Source organism: Condylura cristata, unplaced genomic scaffold (assembly GCF_000260355.1).
Source record: "Condylura cristata isolate star-nosed mole 26May11 unplaced genomic scaffold, ConCri1.0 scaffold00025, whole genome shotgun sequence".
NCBI lineage: Eukaryota > Metazoa > Chordata > Mammalia > Eulipotyphla > Talpidae > Condylura > Condylura cristata.
In genome coordinates this window covers 30,096,738-30,114,552 of record NW_004567126.1, presented here as the reverse complement: position 1 = coordinate 30,114,552, position 17,815 = coordinate 30,096,738, and the positions used below count along the sequence as shown (strand labels likewise).

Below are 17,815 nucleotides of genomic sequence, written 5' to 3'. Positions count from 1 at the left end.
GGACCTGGGAGCTTTTCAGCCTCCTGGCTGGGACCTGGGAGCTTTTCAGCCTCCTGGCTGGGACCTGGACCTCTCCCACGCCTTATTGCCGAAGTTCTCGAACTTTCGTGCAGGGAAAGCCGCCTCTGCGTGGTGGCCAGCTTCCGCAATAGACGCCCCGACGCCCCCGTGGAATTTGAGTTTCATGTAAACAGTGAGCTTGGGAAATGCGTATGCCGAGAACGTGTCTCCACACCTGGAATTGACCCTTAGCTTGCGTCCTGTGTCCCCGCTGACCCGCTGCGTTGGGGAACTTGTTAGGACCTCAGACTGAGCCCTCTCCGAGGGAGCAAGTCCTGGAAAGTGCATTCGAAACCAGCACCCGCCTGGACTGTGGGCATCTTGCGGCACTGGTGTTTTTTTCTGTCCGGGCCCTTGTCCTCTGCTTTGCCCAGCTCCTGGCCCCGGAGCCCTGCTGGTGGCATCGTGGCATTGTTAAAGGAGCTCGCGCAGCCCGGGACTGTGCTGGGCCTGGCGTGGCTTTTCTCTCTCTCTCTGCTTCCGACAACCTTTCTTCAAGGTGATGGGATTCTCTTTTCACGGAGGGGGTGCTGGGGTGGGAGTGGGGTTCAGACAGGGCTGGCGGCCTCGCAGCCAAGACACTAGGCTGGGGTGTGAATGTCTGGGGCAGGGCCAAGGCTCATCCAGTTCAGGCTGTTTTCTCTGAGACAGGGCCTCCCTGTCCACAGGATCTGCGTTAAGTGTAGTTCCTGACTCAGCTGCAGTCAGGAAGGCGCATATCCTGTGGGCCCACAGCGGTGGCCACTCCTGCTGGAACTTTAGGTGGCCCCAGGCTGATTTCTGGGTGGGAGCCATGAGGGGGCGTCCTGAACTGCTGAGGGGCCTCTCTGTGGGGACCTGTCTCGCTGGTTCTACAGACCCAGCTCAGCCCCTAGCCCCTGAAGCAGGGGGACCTCCCCTCCCTGGATGGCGAAACCCTCAGGCAGGTGCGGCTATGAATGTGAAGGGTGCTTCTGTGGAGGCTGGGTGCCTGGCCCTGCGCTGAGTTCTTTGCTCTTGGTGGGTGTGGACAGCTGTGTCCTCCAGCCCTGGAGACAGGATGGCGTTGTCTCGCTGCAGGCAGAGACAGGGCAGGGCTGAACTGGCCAGGCCCCGGGAGAGCTGCAGGGGAGGGGGGTGTGGCTGCGGCCATGGCCTGGGCCTTGCTTGGACCCCGGCGCATTTCAGCAAACATTTGTGCCCTAAGTGCTGTTCCCTTCCCCTTGAAGTGTGGGAGCTAGGCTTTGGGCTGGTTGCCCTTTGTGGGACCTGCTGACATCGCTAGACGCCCCCATGTTGCAGGGGTCTTGGGAAGCAGAGTGAGAGGGTGTTGAGCCTGGTATCAGATTCTGGGTTGGGTCCTGGCTGGGAGCCCTTTTGGTCCATGCAGCCTGACATCCCGGGAGCTTCTCCCCAGGCCACTGAGAAGTCAGGGCTTTGAGTGGAAGGGAGAGGACAGGCGGTAGCGACGGTGAGTCTTCCCGGGCTCTCAGTGTCTTCCCCCTCCCTCCTTTTCTTTGACAGCAGCTTTAGCAAGACCATTCCCATATCGTGCACTTGAAGTGTGTATGTTTAGCGCCTTCTTTTTTTTTTTTTTTGTTACAAAAAGTTTATTTTTACATCATTTTGTACATTTTTTTCCCATCTCAATTGTAATCCCCGCGGGTTTCCCATCACCAAGTCACCCATGTGCCATCACCATAATCCCGTGCATTTCCCTCCCCCCACCCCGTTTGTTTAGCGCCTTCTTAGAGTTGTGCAGCTCTGACTTCTGTCTTGTTTTAGAACATTCCGTTGCCACAGAAGGAAACCTCATCCCTGTCAGCAGTCACTCCCCAGCGTTCCCACCCCTGACACCGTGAACCCACTTTCGGTCTGGCTGTTCGTGTTCTGGATGTTTCTCACCAGTGGACTCGCCGTGTGGCCTGTGTGTCTGCCTGTCTCCCTGGTGTCTGTGTTCGGGGCCCCAGGGAGTGTCAGACGCCGTCCTGCGTGACAGTGCGGTCTATGTGGGGGCACTTTGTTTATGCCCTTGGCTCTTGGGCTGATTCCGCTCTGGCTGTCGCGAGCTGCGCAGGTTTCTGTGTGGCTGTGAGTTTTCGGGTCTTGTGGACACATACTTGAGCGGAGTAACTGCGTCAGGTGTTGACTGTCCAGTGGTTTTGTCTGTCCTCCCTAGGAGGCGGCAGCCCAGCCAGCAGCATCCCAGCGACCGCTCTGTGTGTGTGTGTGTGTTGCTGCTTTTGTTTTTAGTCAGACAGAGGTTGTACTCTTCAAGGGACAAATGAGACTGTGTCCATCTTTTGTGCTGGAGACAGTGGGAGCTCTGTGGCCTAGGGAGAGCCAGGCGCGCCGTGCTGCAGGACCCTGAGCGTGGGATGTGCTGGGAGTAGGATTCAGTCAGTGTGTGGAGCCTCCCTCTGTCCCGCCTGGCGTAGGCCTTGGGGTTGCGAAAGGGCCATCTTCTACCCTTTCAGCCTCTCAGCTGCCACCAGTGCTGGGTGTGTGTCTCCCAACTTTGCATCAGCTTAGGACTCTTCCATGTGGGCAAGGACCTCTGAGAGAGCAGGCCACTAAGTAAGCTGGATTGGGGAGCAAGGGATGAGTTGGGGTGTAGCTGGAGAGGTAAAAACACAGTGAGTGGTAAAATTACTTCAGTGTGTTTTTGTCTTGGGGAACAGGCGGGAGGATTTTCAGGGCCCATGTGGCCTGGCTGGGCAATGGCACCCGAGATCCTTCAGATGCCCTCTAAGGCTACCAGTTGTTTATTTCTAATATTCCAGACAGAACTCACTGTAAGGATTATAATGCAGGGAAAATATAATGTTAAGTCTTTCAGAAGCTGTACTGTAAAAGGTGCACCGAACAGGTGAAGTTAATGTTTACTTAACTCAGAAACAAAATACTGTTTTTTTAACATATAGTTAGTACAAAATAATTGAGCCAGATTACATTCTCTTGTTCCTGTTAAGGCTCTGAAATCCATCGCACGTTTCCTGTTCTTTGTGCATCTCAAAGGGAAAAACAGCTACACGCACACACACGCACACACGAGTGATGGATGAGCGACCCGGGATTGCCCCCCATGCCGTTGAAAATCTATGCTTCCCCCAAAACTTAACTACACATAGTCTGCTGTTGGCCAGAAACTGATAACAGAAACACTTACACACGTTTGTCTAGCACGTGCGCTGCTCACCGTAGTCTTGGCTAAGGAAAGCTGGCGGGAAGGAGGGAGCGGGAGGACTGAACGGAGCTGACAGCGCCGCCCTGTGCAGACACTACGCTAATGTCTGTTTCTAAGAAAATCGGCTCCTGAGTGGACCTGCGTAATTCAAGCCTGCGCTGTTTGAGGGCCAGTTTTATAGGTGAAAGCTGCCCAGACTGCAAACCGAGAGCTCGTAGGATGTGAGCTCGAGCATGCTAGTGGCGCCTTTCTGCGGGCTCTCGGATGAGCCCTCACGTTTGGCGACTCCCAGGATGGACCCCTCAAGGGCACGCAGACCTCCTGCAGCTCACGGATGATGCTCTGCCGATCTCTGTCCCCTACAGTCGGAGCCCTGCCCAGGATGGACCCCACGCCAGGCATTGTGGAGCGGCTTGGGGAGGAGAAGGCTGGAAGCCCAGACCCAAAGTCTGCAGCCTGGCGCGTCACCCCTGTGCTCTCCGAGCGGCAGTCCCGGGACATCCAGTTGGTGCTGGCCTATGCAGCGCCCATCCTGGACACACGCCAGACCTCGCGCCTCCTCAAGGAGGTGTCAGCTGTCCACCCGCTGCCTGCCCAGCCGCACCTTAAGAGGGTGCGGCCAAACCAGGATGCCAGTCGCCCCCACACGCTGGAGATGCTGCTGTGTCTGGCGGGGTCGGCCGGGGGCACACCCTCACTGGCCGAGCTCCTCCCGCAACCGGCTGTTGACCCTCGAGGCCTGGGGCCGCCCTTCCTGGTGCCCGTGCCTGCCTGGCCGCCACTGACCAGGGACCAGTTCGAGGAGGCACGGGCCCACTGGCCCACATCCTTCCACGAAGACAAGCAGGTGACCCGCGCCCTGGCCGGACAGCTCTTCTCTGTGCAGGAGCGGGCTGCGATGCAGGGCCACATGGAGCGAGCCGTGCGGGTGGCCCAGCAGGCCGCCGCCAGAGGCCTGAGGGCCGTCGGGGCGGTGGTGGTAGACCCGGCCTCGGGGTGCGTGCTGGCCACAGGCCATGACTGCAGCAGCGCAGCCAGCCCCCTGCTGCACGCCACCATGGTGTGCATTGACCTGGTGGCCCAGGGCCAGGGCCGTGGTGCCTACGACCTGGGACCTCATCCTACCTGCTCCTTTGCCCCGGCTGCCACCTCCCAGGCGGTTCGGGTGGGCACTGTGCGCAAGCTGGACGCCGACGAGGACAGCCTCCCCTACGTGTGCACCGGCTACGACCTCTACATCACCCGCGAGCCCTGTGCCATGTGTGCCATGGCCCTGGTGCACTCCCGCGTGCAGCGAGTCTTCTACGGGGCCCCCTCGCCTGACGGCGCCCTGGGTACCCGCTTCCGCATCCACGCACGGCCCGACCTCAACCACCGCTTCCAAGTGTTCTGCGGTGTGCTAGAGGCCCAGTGCCGCCGGCTGGACCCCGATGTGTAGGGCTGTGCCCGCTGGGGTCCAGGACTCCCTCTGACCACCTCTGCCCAGACCCCGGGCCCCGGACTCCCTCCACATTGCAGAACTGCTGGCCTACCCCTTTGAGGGACACGCGCGTGCCCCAGCCCAGAGCCGTGGCTCTGTTCCTGCCAGCGTGTGGGATGCCGTTCTCCCCGGACTGGTGACCAGGGGTCCGGCCCCGGCCGTGTCCGGGCGTGTGGGCCTTGCTGCTCTGACCAGTCAGCCCTGGGCCCGCGCATCCTGTCAGGTCCTGTCTACTGTGTCTCGGGTGTCAGAAACGGCTCTGATACACGTACAAATAAACAACCCAGACATCGGGTTGGTGTCTTTCGGCAGGAGCAGGCCGCTGACTGGGGTTAGGGGGGTAGTGGGGAGAGGCCTGTTGAACTGTTATGGGCCGATTTGGGGATATTGTGAGGGGGGAGCCGGGTGGCACTTCCCTGTTGTGTCTGGATCGTGGGTCTGCAGGATGGCCTCTTCTGTCCTTCACAGGTGGGCGGAGGGGACCCCCGAGGGGCCTGCAGACGTGTGCCAAAGAGGAGTTAGGACTGGAACCAAGGTGGGGGTGTCCGTCCAGCAAGCCTGCACTCGCTGGCCTCATGGGCACTGCGGGGCAGATTGGTCTCACCAGCCTGAGCTGGAGGCGCCCGGGGGGGCAGAGCAGGACTGCATGGGGGCTGGTGTGGATGACGGGTGCCACACGGTGCCCTGCTTACCATGCGGGGTGGAACCTGGGGAACGCGGTCGCTGGAGTCTGCTTGGAGCTGTAGGTGAGAAACACACCTGCAGCTTCCCCCCCACCCGTGTCCAGTTCCAGACCCGGCTCCCTGCCCGCGCCGCTGCTGGGGTGATTGGGGCTGAGCCGTGCTGGCCGGGCACTGTACACGTACAGCAGCCTGGCCTGTCTCCTGACGGTGCCCCCGCTGCCCACCCGTGCGTATATTGGGAGCGTGGTGTGTGTGGCTGTTCTGTGGCACTGCTCCGGGGCTGCTTTGCCTTGTGACGGCGTCTTCGGCTCTGCCAGGTTCACGTGGCGAGTGGAGACCAGCAACATTGTGTGAATTGCTTGAGGCCACACAGCAGTGATCTTGAACCCTGTTTTTGGTGACTTAACGTCAGTCCCTGTGGCCCTAAGGAATAGACCGGAGTCATAGCAGATAATGGGGCATTTTGTTTCTTTTTTAAAAAGATTTATTTATTTACACGTACAAGAACTGGGATACAGGTCAGAAGAGTAGGGGGTGAGAGGAGTCACCAGAGTGGGGAGCACAACAATCAGATGGACAAAGTACACTGCTGAAGGGAGCAGCAGGTGAGACAGGAAAGGTCTGCTGTGCCCTGGGGGTCCCTCCCTGGCTGGTGATTGAACCTGTGCTGCAGTGGCTTCATAGTGCTGAGATTTAACCCCTTGTACCACCAGGGAGTCCTCATGGGGCATTTGAAAGGGTGTGAGGACAGCAAGGAAGTGAGAGCCCAGGAAGGGAGGGTTCCTGGGACCCCCAAACATCCTGGCTTGCAGCGGTGGCTGGAAAGTGGCGATAGCCCAGACCCTTTTCTAGATGTCTCAAAGCTGCCCAGCCCGACTGAGGAGAGTCACACGTTTGGGGCTGGGGTTTTAGAGAGACATTGGTTAGGTCTTTGCCTGCATGCTGGTGTTAGAGTCACCCAGCAAACCTGTGGACCCCCTGACTGTGGCTGTCTCCCCTCCAGGTGGCTGCAGGCTTCAGCCCCACCCTGTCGTCACAGCCGAAATGTCAGGTGAGTCTTTCCAGTGGCCCTGCAGGGACCTGTGGCTTCTCTGTCCATCTTGAAATTGCCCGCCCTGGTGGAGAGATCTCCATGGCTCTCTACAGCTCAGGCCTCCCTCCCTCCCATGTTGCTGCTGGTACCCAGCCAGATGAGAGGGAGACGCAGCTTCCACACGAATTGTCCATTAGACGAACTTCCAGCCTCTAGGCCTTTGCTTGGGGAGCTGGCTGGTACTCAGTGGCCACTGCGGTTTGGCACGTGGGCTCATGCCTCCACAGGAGCCCACAGGTGTGCCTGCCTTGTCCTCAGAAATGGAGGCAGGTGGGCCCACAAGTAAGGGATGCAGGGGGCCCCAGAAGTCCCTGGTTCAACCTTGCTTCTTATTAGTGAAAGGAACACCTTGTCTCTACTCGATGAAGGGTGGTTGGGTGCCCAAGGGCAGTAGACCCATGGCAGGACTAGGGTTGGAACCCAGGCCCTGTGTCCCAAGTCTGCACAGAGCCCCGCCCCCCCACGAGCGAGGGCTGCTGTAAGGCCGTGCCGCTGGCCTGCGGCTTCCCCGCCCCTGCACTGAGCTGGCCATGTCTGCCTGCAGGTGCCTTGGCCAGTCCTTGCCCCATTGGGGCCTACCTGCCCTGCCCGCCCTGCTGCTCGACCTGCAGATGCTCACTCCACAGCTGCTGCCCTTACTAGGGAGTCAGAGATCTGCTACGCCATGTGGGTCAGCTCCCTGGCCAGGACTCGAACTCAGGCTGTGGTGGCAATAGGGCAGAGACTTAACCCTAGGCCACCAGGAGGCCCCTCCCCCAGGATTTGGGGGCTTCCTTCTTTACCTCAAGCCTCTGTTTAATGCCTCCTTTGAGCAAGGCCGACCTTGACACCTGCATGTGTTCCCTGTGGCCCTCCCAGCACCCCGACAGTTACTCACGCTGCAGTATCGGTGTGCTCCCACTGGGATGGCAGCCCCCGAGGGCCTGGGGGCTGTCTCGTTCTCCATCTGACCACAGGAGTGTTCGGAACCATTCCTGGGTGGTGCTGGGGAGTGAACGCATCTGGAAAGGCGGCAGGGAGCTCAGATGTTGTGCTGTTGAGCTGCCAAGCGACATGTTCAAGCCTTGATCCCCCATAGCTAGAACCTCATTTAGAAATGGGGGCTTTGCAGGTGTGATTTGTTCAGATGGAATCACTCTGGATAGGGGTCCCTGCTGCAACATGACAGTCCCGACAGAGGGACATTTGGACGCAGACACAGGAGTGTCCCTAGGGGGACAAAAGCCCAGGATGTCGGGCCTCCAGAAGCTGGAAGAGGCAGGAGAAGGCTGCTCCCCGGAAGCCTCTGGAGGGAGCACCGTCCTGCGATACCTTGACTTCGGGCTTCTGGCCTCCAGAATTGAGAGAATAAATTCTTGCCTCAAGCCCCTGGCTAAGGCTTCTTGTCACACCTGGCCCAGGAAGCGCCCCATTCTCAGGCCGGAGCCCCCCAGCCACGTGTGAGCCGCACAGCGTTACCACTGAGTGTTTCCTGGTACTGTGCCCAGGGCCCCCCGCAGACTGGTGACAACCACAGTGTCGTCAGCTCGTGGCTCTGGGGCCGCGTCCGACACCGCCCCGTGGCTGTAAAGCCAGGCGTGGCAGGCCGGGCCCCCAGAGGCATAGGGGACCTGTCCCCTTCCAGTTGGAGGGGCCGCGTCCTGGCCTTGGGCCGGCAGCGCAGTGTCTCCTCCTCTGCGACCGACCTGCTTATGAAGCCCCTTCGTGAGGTCACTGGTCCCCCGGGAACCCGGGATCCTCCCGCATCTCTGGGTATCAGCCCAGTTTCACCTGAGCATCCCCTTCCCCTTGTGTGGCAACGTCCCGGCCCCAGAATCGGGGGTGGGGGGGTGTCACTGAGCTGACCCCAACAGAGCCTTAGTCTGCTGCTCTTTGCCCTACAGAAAAGGAGAACAACTTCCCTCCGCTGCCCAGGTTCATCCCCCTGAAGCCCTGCTTCTACCAGAACTTCTCCGATGAGATCCCCATCGAACACCAGGCCTTGGTGAAGCGGATCTACCAGCTGTGGCTGTGTGAGCTGCGGGGCGGCCGGGGTCTCCGCCGCTGCCGCGGCCAGGACTGGGCGTGTCCGGGCTGCGAGAGCCGTGAGCGTGTGCTGACGAGCTCTGTCCTCCCACAGCCCTGCTCTGGAGGGGGTGGGGCGGGGGCGGGGCCTGTTCCTGGACCCCTTTCCCGGCCACTGTCCCGGAGCTGAGGAGCCTGCACCTGTGGGCGGGGTGGGAGGTGCCTGGCGCGCTCCACCTCGCTCAGCTCTCTCACCCCCTCCACCCGCCCCCAGTCTACTGCGCCACCCTCGGCGTCAACCTCGTCGCCTGCCTGGCCTGGTGGATTGGTGGCGGCTCGGGGGCCAACTTCGGCCTGGCCTTGGTCTGGCTGCTGCTGTTCTCCCCCTGTGGCTACGTGTGCTGGTTCCGGCCTGCCTACAAGGCCTTCCGGTAAGTCTGGGTCCTGGCCCCCGTCTGGTGCCGAGGTCGCCCCAAAACAGATTCTGGTCTCTGCGACGCCCGCTCGTACTTGGCCTGGCTGCCCGGTGAGCCTGGGTCTTGACCTAGTTGCTGCTAGGCCCCTTTCTCTTGTCCTGTTGGGATTTCAGCTCCTGTCACAAGTCTGCAGGCGCCTGAGGGCCAGACACACCTGCTGTCCTTTCTGCTCTTTAGTGACAACTCGATTGAGTTGAAATTTATGTACTGTACAACTCATGTGCCTGATGGTTCAGGGCTCCAGCCCGTCTGCACCGGCAGTCACCCCCGGGACCACCAGCCCCCTTCTCTGTGGCTATGCCTGCTCCGGATAATTCACACACCCCGTGGCCTTCTGAGTCTGGCTTCACCCTGAGAATCACGTGTTCAGGGTCTCTCCCTGTGGTAGTGGGCATCAGCGCTGCCCCCCGTCATACCTGAGTGATGTTCTGTGTGAGGCACTTGGACTGTGTCCGCCTTTTGCCTGTGAGTCATGTGGCTGCAGTCAGTGGCGCCCTCACGCCCTCACTCTGGCGGTGCCCACTGCCCGGGACGGCCGTGTCCCCACTCTCCTTAGTCAGACAGGCCCAGCGGCCTCCTTGAGGCAAGAATTGGAAAGCAGTACTGGCTGGAGGGCTGGACTTGAGGTCCAGGCTGGCTTTCGGCTGCAGGCACAGTCGCACCGCAGGATTGGGGCCTCTGGAAGCAGCCGTGGGTCCAAGCCACCCCTCGCTGGCAGGGGCCTGGAATGGGCCCCAAAGTTCTTACACACACTGAGGGTGCATGTGGCAGTGCCCAGAGCCTAGAGAGCGCCTTGACTGCAGGGTCGCGCTGTCATGAGTGGGCTTTTAATGGCTTCCGGAATGAAGAGATCCCCTTCCCACCTGTCTCTGCCTTCATACCTGGGGGGGCCTTGTTGGTGAGGCCAACACCTGGGTAATGCATGTATTTTGTCTCCCCAGAGCTGACAGCTCCTTTAATTTCATGGCATTTTTCTTCATCTTCGGGGCCCAGTTTGTCTTGACCGTCATCCAGGCTATTGGCCTCTCAGGATGGGGTGCATGGTAAGTGAGTCCACCACTATAATGGAGACACCCCCCACAAGTGAGTACCTGCCAAAAGAGAATACAAGTTGGGTTTTTTTATGTACTTATGCATACAAAACTGGGGTGCAGGCCAGAGGTGCAGGGGTGAGAGGATTCACCAGAGACAGAGTGGGGAGCAGAACAGGCCGATGGACTGAAACATACTGCTGAGGGGAGCAGCAGGTGGGACAGGAGCGGTCTGCCGTGCTATGTGGGTCCCTCCCTGGCCGGGAGCAAACTCGCGCTTCAGTGACTACGGATAGCTTCACAGAGCTGCGCTTGAACCCGTGGGGCCACCAGGGAGGGCCTGAGAATACAAGTGTCCCCTCTGATAAGCAGCCTCGGGAGCTCAGCTGGAGTGGGTGGGGGTCTGTTCCAGGCTGTGCGGTGGGCAGGCAGGAGGGAACCTTGGTTCCACACTTAATCTGGGGGTCCACCTGTGTCCTCCTGAGACTAAGCGATGAGCCACCCTCCCTGGCCTGGGGGAGACTGGCAAGGCTGGTCTAGCAGCTACCCTGCGAGGAGGGCTTGGGACCAGAGAGCCCGCGCAGGAGCACCAGCGAGGCCTTGTGGGCCTACCAGAGAGTGGACCCCTCCTGCGCTCGTTGCTTTAAAGGCGTGATGCCAGGTGCTGACTTTGCATCCCTGTTGGCAGGTTTGGGTGTCCTCTGCATTTATGGGCCTGGTGGTCCTGTCTCCCTCCTGGCGATTTGTGAGGACTCTTGTATGAAGGGCACTGGGTCTTGTTTGCTGGACTTGCTGGGACCCATTCAGTCTTTTGCCCCACAGTGGTTGGCTGGCGGCTATCGGGTTCTTCCACACGAGCATCGGAGCTGCCATCGTCATGCTGCTTCCGGCCGTCATGTTCTCCGTGTCAGCCACCTTGATGGCCATTGCGATCATGAAGGTAAGCCCTCGGGGCCCTGGACAGCCATTACCCTGCTGTTACCTGTCTCGGGCACGGGACCTGGAAGTGTGCCTGTGCGCGCAAGCAGGTGCCTCGGCACAGCCCGGCCCCTCCTCCGTGGAGACTCGCCCTGCTCTTCCCATGGGGCCTGCTAAGAAGGGGGTGCTTAAAGGGCGTGACTTCGGCTGCCTTTTTTTTTTTTTAAGAAAATTTTTTTTTAACATAGAGGCCAGAGGTATGGGGAGTGAGAGGTTTCACCAGAGACAGAGTGGGGAGCAGAGCAGGTGGATCCACTGAAATCCACTGCAGAGGGGAGCAGCGGGGCGACAGGAGGGGTCTGCTGCACCCTGGGGGTCCCTCCCTGGCTGGGGATCATACTCAGGCCACAGTGGCTGGTGATAGCTTGATAGTACCGAGACTTTAACCCCGGCACCACCAGGGAGGTCCACAATACCTACTGTTTGGGGTGCCGTTCACTGGAGTCCCTTGCTCACGCCTGATTTTACCACCTCTGGCCAGACTGGTCACCCCAGTCGCCAGCGCAGGTGCTGTCTCAGTGGCCGGGGTGCCTCCACTCGAAAATTGGGAGCCTATAGCTGGAGAAACTCAGTGTCGTCAGTCAGGGGACATCAGCTGCGTGAGTGTCACCCTGAGCTGTGTGAATACCTCTGAGGCCGCTCTCAGCGTGTGGCTGGAGGCCGAGTCATGCAGGTCCCCGAAGCTGCCCTGACATGTGAAGGGCACGCAGGCACCGTCGCACTGCCTGAGGCTGATGGCGGGTACCTCATGCCTGGACGACTGTGCCTCTCTGTGCAGGCTTCCCTCACGCCTCCCAGAGCACAGGGCTCCTGGCTGGCGTCGATACTGAGAGCCGGGGTGTGAGTTCCTTGCAGCCCTGAGTCCAGCTCTTCACGCCTATCTCACAGTTGCCTCTGGGCCCAGGCTTTATGGGAGGACAGGACCGCTACGCTCGCCTGAACCCCCAGCTGCACAGTGGCCTGAAGGGAGAAAGTAGGAACCCATGAAACCTTGACCCCCCCCCATCAGACTCCCAGAACCACCCTGGGCTTGGAGATTTGGGGGAAGATAATCGCACAGAAACAGATTCCGGTGGGAACAGTAGACACGCGGCCTCGTGCGACCGGGGCTGGCAGCCTGACCGAGTGCTTGCTCGCTGCGCTTGCCCAGCGGAGGCAGGGTGGTGCGGCTCTGTGTTCCAGACACAATTCCACTCCCAGTTTTCGGGGTGGCGGCCTTTTTTTCTGGGGTCTCAGCTGAGTAATCAACGGTACCCAGGAGTGACTGCTAATGACACGCTTGTGCCAGCACAGCGCTGTCCAGGGCACTGGGCGGGTCAAGCCCGTGAGGGACCAGAGCTGCCCTGTGAGGCCTCGTGTCTAGTGGAGTTGGTCAGGCCCAGCCTGCCGGTAGGGTGACTCCTTTCACATCAGAAATGCCTGCGGCCGAGAGAAGGGTCTTACAGTATCAGGAGACGACTGGGGTTGTAGTGCGGCTGGGCGCTTCTGAGTCTATAGGCTTGGCTTCTGTTTGTTTCCAAAGATTCCACACAGACTCTTCTGTGAGTCATGTTGCTCCATGAACCGTGATCATTGAGGGTCACGTATACATGCAGTTTGTGTGGCTGCACGATGATGACTGCACAAGGGCGACCGGCTAACGGTGTGCGTGTGGTGGCCTAAGGGCCCCAGTGTGTGGTGGGCAGTGTTTGCCTTTATCTGAGAAAAATGTTAAACTCCAAGGGGCTCCACAGAGAGCCGCACTGACTTCTCTGCTCAGCCACACATGCGCCCCCCTCTCCCCCCACAGGTACACAGAATCTACCGGGGGTCTGGTGGAAGCTTCCAGAAGGCACAGACAGAGTGGAATGCGGGCACTTGGCGGAACCCACCTTCTCGGGAGGCCCAGTACAACAACTTCTCGGGGAACAGCCTGCCTGAGTACCCCACTGTGCCCAGCTACCCAGCAGGGGGCAGCCAGTGGCCTTAGAGGGAGCTGCTGGCCCACCTCCTCCACTCCTGCCACCGCTGTAGGTTGCGAGGCCCTGAGCCTCTGTCCCCTCCCTCCCGCCGGCAGCAGCCGAGGCGCCCAGCCGAGACGTGAGCACAGCAGCCGCGTTCACCTCAGCCCGAGGCAGCGCTCCCGGCAAGCTCTGCCACCACGTAGGACGTCCCTCGTGCTCCCAGGAATGTTTGGTCCGTGTGTGGAGGTCATGTCCTCTCTCCTCAGGCTGACCGTGGGCCTCCCCAGGGAGAAGTGTCGGCAGGCTGGCTGACGGGCTCCGTCCGGAGCTGATGCTGCTCAGAGGGCCCCACCTCGTGTCCACCCACCCTCGGGACAGCTGCCGCGTGCCGGGTTAGAGGGGGTCTTGTGCCAGGACCCGACCTCCTGAGTGTGGCACCTTGACATTGGCCCTGCCCCTGGCCACCTGCGCTGGTGGGTGCTCCCGGATGAGCCTGCGGACAGCAGAGTGACCTGAGCCGCCTCTGTCCGTCTGACCCAGTTGCTCCACGCTGGCTGTTGGCCAGCCTTCCCCTGCCCACCGTCCCTCCGCCGTGGAGCTCTGGCGGCAGTGGAGCCAGGAACCTTGGGCGGGACCCGGCCTGTCCTGAAACCTGGGACTGAACCCCTCGGGAGCGCAGGGGGACGTCGGCCTTCCCGCCCCTCCACGCGCCGGCTGCCTGGGTGCAGGACGCCCGCGGCGGGGAGCGGGGCTCAGAGGAGCCCTTCCGAAGGGAAGGGGGTGTTTCCGTGCCTTACTGAGGAATCCGAGCAGGCCCTTCCCTCTCCTCGCCCGGATTCCTCTGACTCCACTTGCAGCACTGGGTGTTGGCGGGCCGTGGCAGCTTCGCTGCTGAAAGGTTCACAGGAACGCGATAGCTGTACCCTTGTGGCAGGCTTCCCTCGCGCCGTGGAGAGAGCATCAGGTGCCCCCGCGCCCCCGCCTGCCTGCCTCTGGCGGCACAGGCCCCTTCCGCATCCCATGCCAGCGCCCGAGGACGCCAGGCCCGTCTGCCCCACGCTTGCCTGCGCTCGCTGGCTGCTTGTACTGCCACTTGTGCCCGAGGTCACCGCCCTCCCTGAGGGGCGCCCAGGCCTGGGTCCGCTGTAGCGACCTCAGGCTGGCCTCCTGTGGCTGCATCTCGTACACCCAGTGACAAAAGCTGTTAACCCGGCACAGGAGCAGAGTTGGGGGTTTAACAGAGCGCCCCTCCCCAGCCCCCCTCTTGTATTTTGCACCTTTGTTACAATGTGGGTTTTGTTACCTGAAAATATCCAGAAAATAAATCAGTCTTTGTGCATCAGGCTGAGCTTCTAGAGGCTATCTTTGTGTGGGGGTGTGTGTCCTGTCTGGCCCTTCCTCCCTGAGGGGTCCCAGAGTGTGGCCCCCCCCATGCAGGCCCTCCTGGCACCCCAGGGTGAAGCCCACTCCCTTTGCACCCAGCAGTTTTCATTTGAAAAGGGACATTTATAAATGGAAAAGCAGCTCGCTTGCTCTCAGGATACTTGCTCTCAGGAGACGTGCCCATAAAAGTGCCAGAGGAGGCCAGCTGGGGGCGGGAAGTAGACGCCCCACAGCTGTGGACAACAGCTCTCACTCCGCAGGTTGTAGCCGGTCAGCCTGCAGCGGAACTAGGTCACCCAAAGCAACCAGCATGGCTCGGGCGGGCCCTTTGCAGGAGATACCGGTGAGGCCGCACGGACCCCGGTGCCCACGGTCAATGAGATGGTGCCAGGCACGATGAAAGGGTGCCAGAGACCCAGAACCATTAAGGGGAACCTGTGTGTACCCCTTGTCAGGCCTCATGCCCACCACCCATGCACAGAACAAGGCACTCGGACTCCAGGGTGCTGAGGTTTTCCATCAGTTCAAAGGGAACAGGGAGAAGAGTAGGGTGAAGGGGTTCAAAATCCTGACTGCCGCCAAATTCCCGAATTCACCACCCCCGCATGGTGAGGGCTCCAGCCAGAGCGAGCCCAGGGTGGAGGTGCCAGGAGAACAAGTCCCAGGCCCATCAGGCTGGAGGGTCCGCAAGAGGGTCCAGAGGGCTGGGAACAGAGAGAAGCAGAGTGGGAAATGCGGTGCCCAAGCTGCAGTCCCCACGAGGCCAAGGTGGTGGCAGCTACAGTCGCGAGAAAGTGGGATTGTGCCTCCTGCTAAAGCAAGTGGGACGCGGGCGGCCTGCCTGGGTTGGGTGTTAGTTTTTAAAAATTTGTTTTTGCATACAAGAACTGGGGTACAGGCTGGAAGTGTGGGGCTGAGAGCATTTACCAGAGACAGTGGGGAGCAGAACAGGCAGATCGACTCAAGTACACTGCTGAGGGCCTCCCTGGTGGTGCAGGGGTTAAGTCTCAGCTCTGTGAAGTTCTCTGCAGTCAGCTGCAGCAGCAGCAGCAGGAGTTTGCTCCCTGGACAGCTGCTCCCCTCAGTGGACTTCAGTACACCTGCCTTTTCTCCCCATGCTGTCTCTAATGAATCCCCTCACCCCTGTACCTCTGGCCTGTACCCCAGTTCTTCTCTGGATAAATAGGTAAATCTGAAAAACATTTGGGGGCTTGAGCACTGCAATCACTGTTTCCTGGATCCCTTCCAAGCTGGGTTGACTGCTCACCACAATTTATCCAGTGGGGACTGTCCCAGAAAAGCAAAGTGGCCCAAAGGTGGCTCTGACTGCCCAGTACCTACCCAGTGTGGCTGGGCGTTCCACATGGTACAGATCTCCCTGCTTTGTGACTTTTTTCAGAGGATGGGGAGACCCCATTCTGGGTGCACAGTTCACCCCAGGAGTTTCTGCACCCTGGGTCCTGGCTAGCTGTGTCCTGCTTTGGTTTGCTCACAACAGCGCACAGCATTCCAAGAGCAGGGTCCCGGCCAGTCTGGTGCAAGTGGTGCCAAACCCTGCCTTGGCCGAGTGGGGCTAGAGGGGGGGATGGGCCTGGGCGTTGGCTGAAGCAGAAGCACAGAGAGTTTGAAATGGGGGACAGTGTGCAAGTCACATGGCCTCTCCAAACCTCAGTTTATACCTTGCAAAGTGACCATGTGCAATGCCGCGTCCCCCCAGCAGGGGGAGGCCTGGCTGCAGGAAGTGCTAACTCATACACAGCGTGAAGCTGGCTCTGCTTGTGCTCGCGCTGGCTGGAGACACCAGGATGTGGCCCTGGGCCTGCCCACGGTCTCTGAAAGGGTGAGACAGATGAACGAGCTTCTTGTGAGTGTAGAACAGAACAGAAGGAGGCGTTTCCTGCCTGTCTCCTCCCCCAAATCCGCAGCTGTTTGGATTTACTGGAAGACGGGTATTGTCTTTCTGGGGGTGGCGGGAACTGGGAACACAGTTCATCAACTTTATAGTTCTTATTTTATTCGGACACCCAAAGAGACTGACATCTCAGGTATCCCAAATGGCATCCCCATGATCAAAGCCAAAAGGAAGCAGGGACATGTGAGCCATATTTTAAGTGGGTTAGAAATGATGAAGCCTAAAAGGTCATTTGCTTTTTTCAAAGATTCCAAGTAATTAGAGAAATATGTTTCTTTGAGGCAAGAGGCCCTATACTGGCAATTCCTAAAAAAAAAAAAAAAAGATTATTTATATATACAAGAACTGGGGTACAGGCCAGAGACAGAGCAGGGAGCAAGACAAGCAGATGGACTGAAACACACTGCCGAGGTGGGCAGTAGGTTGGACAGGAGAGGGCTGCTGTCCCTGTGGGTCATCCCCTCCCTGATCAGGGATCAAACTCGGCTGCAGCGGTTTCTGATAGCTTCAGAGTGCTGCACCACAACCCATTGTGCTACCAGGGAGGGCCCTTCTTTTTTGTTAATTCATGGATGTCCATGATATACCCACAAGGGCTACTGTGAGTTCTAACTTAGGGAAATGTGGAAGGCCAGAGAAGGTCAGCAGCCTGTACATAGTCACACAGCCTCTGACTGGCACAACCCTAACCTTGGCCTCAGTTTCTGTACTGTGGTGGTGCCACAGGTTAAAGCACAGCAATATGAAGCTATTGCAGCCACTGCAGCACAAGTTCGATCCCCCACCAGGGAGTGACCCACAGGGTGCGGCAGACCTCTCCTGTCAGATCCGCTGAAACACACTGCTGAGGGGAGCAGCAAACAAGACAGGAGAGGTCTGCTGCGCCCTGCGGGTCACTCTGGCCGGGGATAGAACTCATGTCGCAGGGGCTGGTGATAGCTTCATAGTGCTCCCTTTACCCCCTGTGCCAATCGGGGGGCCCCACATCCCTTTAGGATAAGGCTCAGAGGAGTGGGTCAGGATGCAGTTTGAGGAGTAGTGCCCTGGTTGGGGCCCGAGCTCCTGGAGGTGCTGACATGAAAGTGTTGCTGGGCCTCCCCGGTGGCGCAGGGGTTAAGGCGCTGCACTGTGAAGCTGTCCGCAGCCACTTCAGCAGGAATTAGGTTCCTGGCCAGGGAGCTGACCCACATGGTGCAGCAGACCTCTCCTCTCTCTCCGCTGCCCCCTCCCCAGTTTATTTCAACAGATCTGCCTGTTCAGTTGCTCCACTCTGTCTCTGGTGAGTCCTCTCACGCCCCCCACGCCTCTGGCCTGTAGCCCAGTTCTTGTATGCATAAAAAAAATCGTTAAAAAGCAAAAAAGTGGGACTGAAAGAGAAGCAGGGGCTCTCACCTAACATTGCTGCAGAAAAAAACCTGGGGTCTGCTTCTACAAGGGACTACCTCTAAATCGCTGCCATTCTGCATTCTCCCTTGGTTTGCTTCTCGTTCCCGATTTCCTTGGCATCCTATCTGACTACAGTTCCAAAAATCCACAATCTGGTTGATAATCGGAGCAGATGGAACCTTCCTCACATTGAACACACCTAGCATTTAGACATTAGGGC

At 59.3% G+C, this 17,815-nt stretch overlaps 2 protein-coding genes across 2 annotated transcripts in view; both read left to right on the top strand.

Annotated features, from left to right (window-relative positions):
• ADAT3 (adenosine deaminase, tRNA-specific 3) overlaps positions 1–4,682 on the top strand; it is a 5,421-nt gene extending 739 nt beyond the window's left edge. The window contains exon 2 of the mRNA XM_004688914.2: positions 3,592–4,682. Coding sequence (XP_004688971.1) covers positions 3,609–4,664 — 1,056 coding nt within the window. The 5' untranslated portion in view covers positions 3,592–3,608 and the 3' untranslated portion in view covers positions 4,665–4,682. The remainder of the gene's footprint in view (positions 1–3,591) is intronic.
• SCAMP4 (secretory carrier membrane protein 4) overlaps positions 1–14,257 on the top strand; it is a 14,998-nt gene extending 741 nt beyond the window's left edge. Inside the window, exons 2-7 of the mRNA XM_012729873.1 lie at positions 6,393–6,440; positions 8,366–8,494; positions 8,761–8,917; positions 9,904–10,005; positions 10,816–10,933; positions 12,761–14,257. Of these exons, the coding sequence (XP_012585327.1) occupies positions 6,434–6,440; positions 8,366–8,494; positions 8,761–8,917; positions 9,904–10,005; positions 10,816–10,933; positions 12,761–12,940 (693 nt within the window). The 5' untranslated portion in view covers positions 6,393–6,433 and the 3' untranslated portion in view covers positions 12,941–14,257. The remainder of the gene's footprint in view (positions 1–6,392; positions 6,441–8,365; positions 8,495–8,760; positions 8,918–9,903; positions 10,006–10,815; positions 10,934–12,760) is intronic.
• Positions 14,258–17,815: the final 3,558 nt, after the last annotated feature.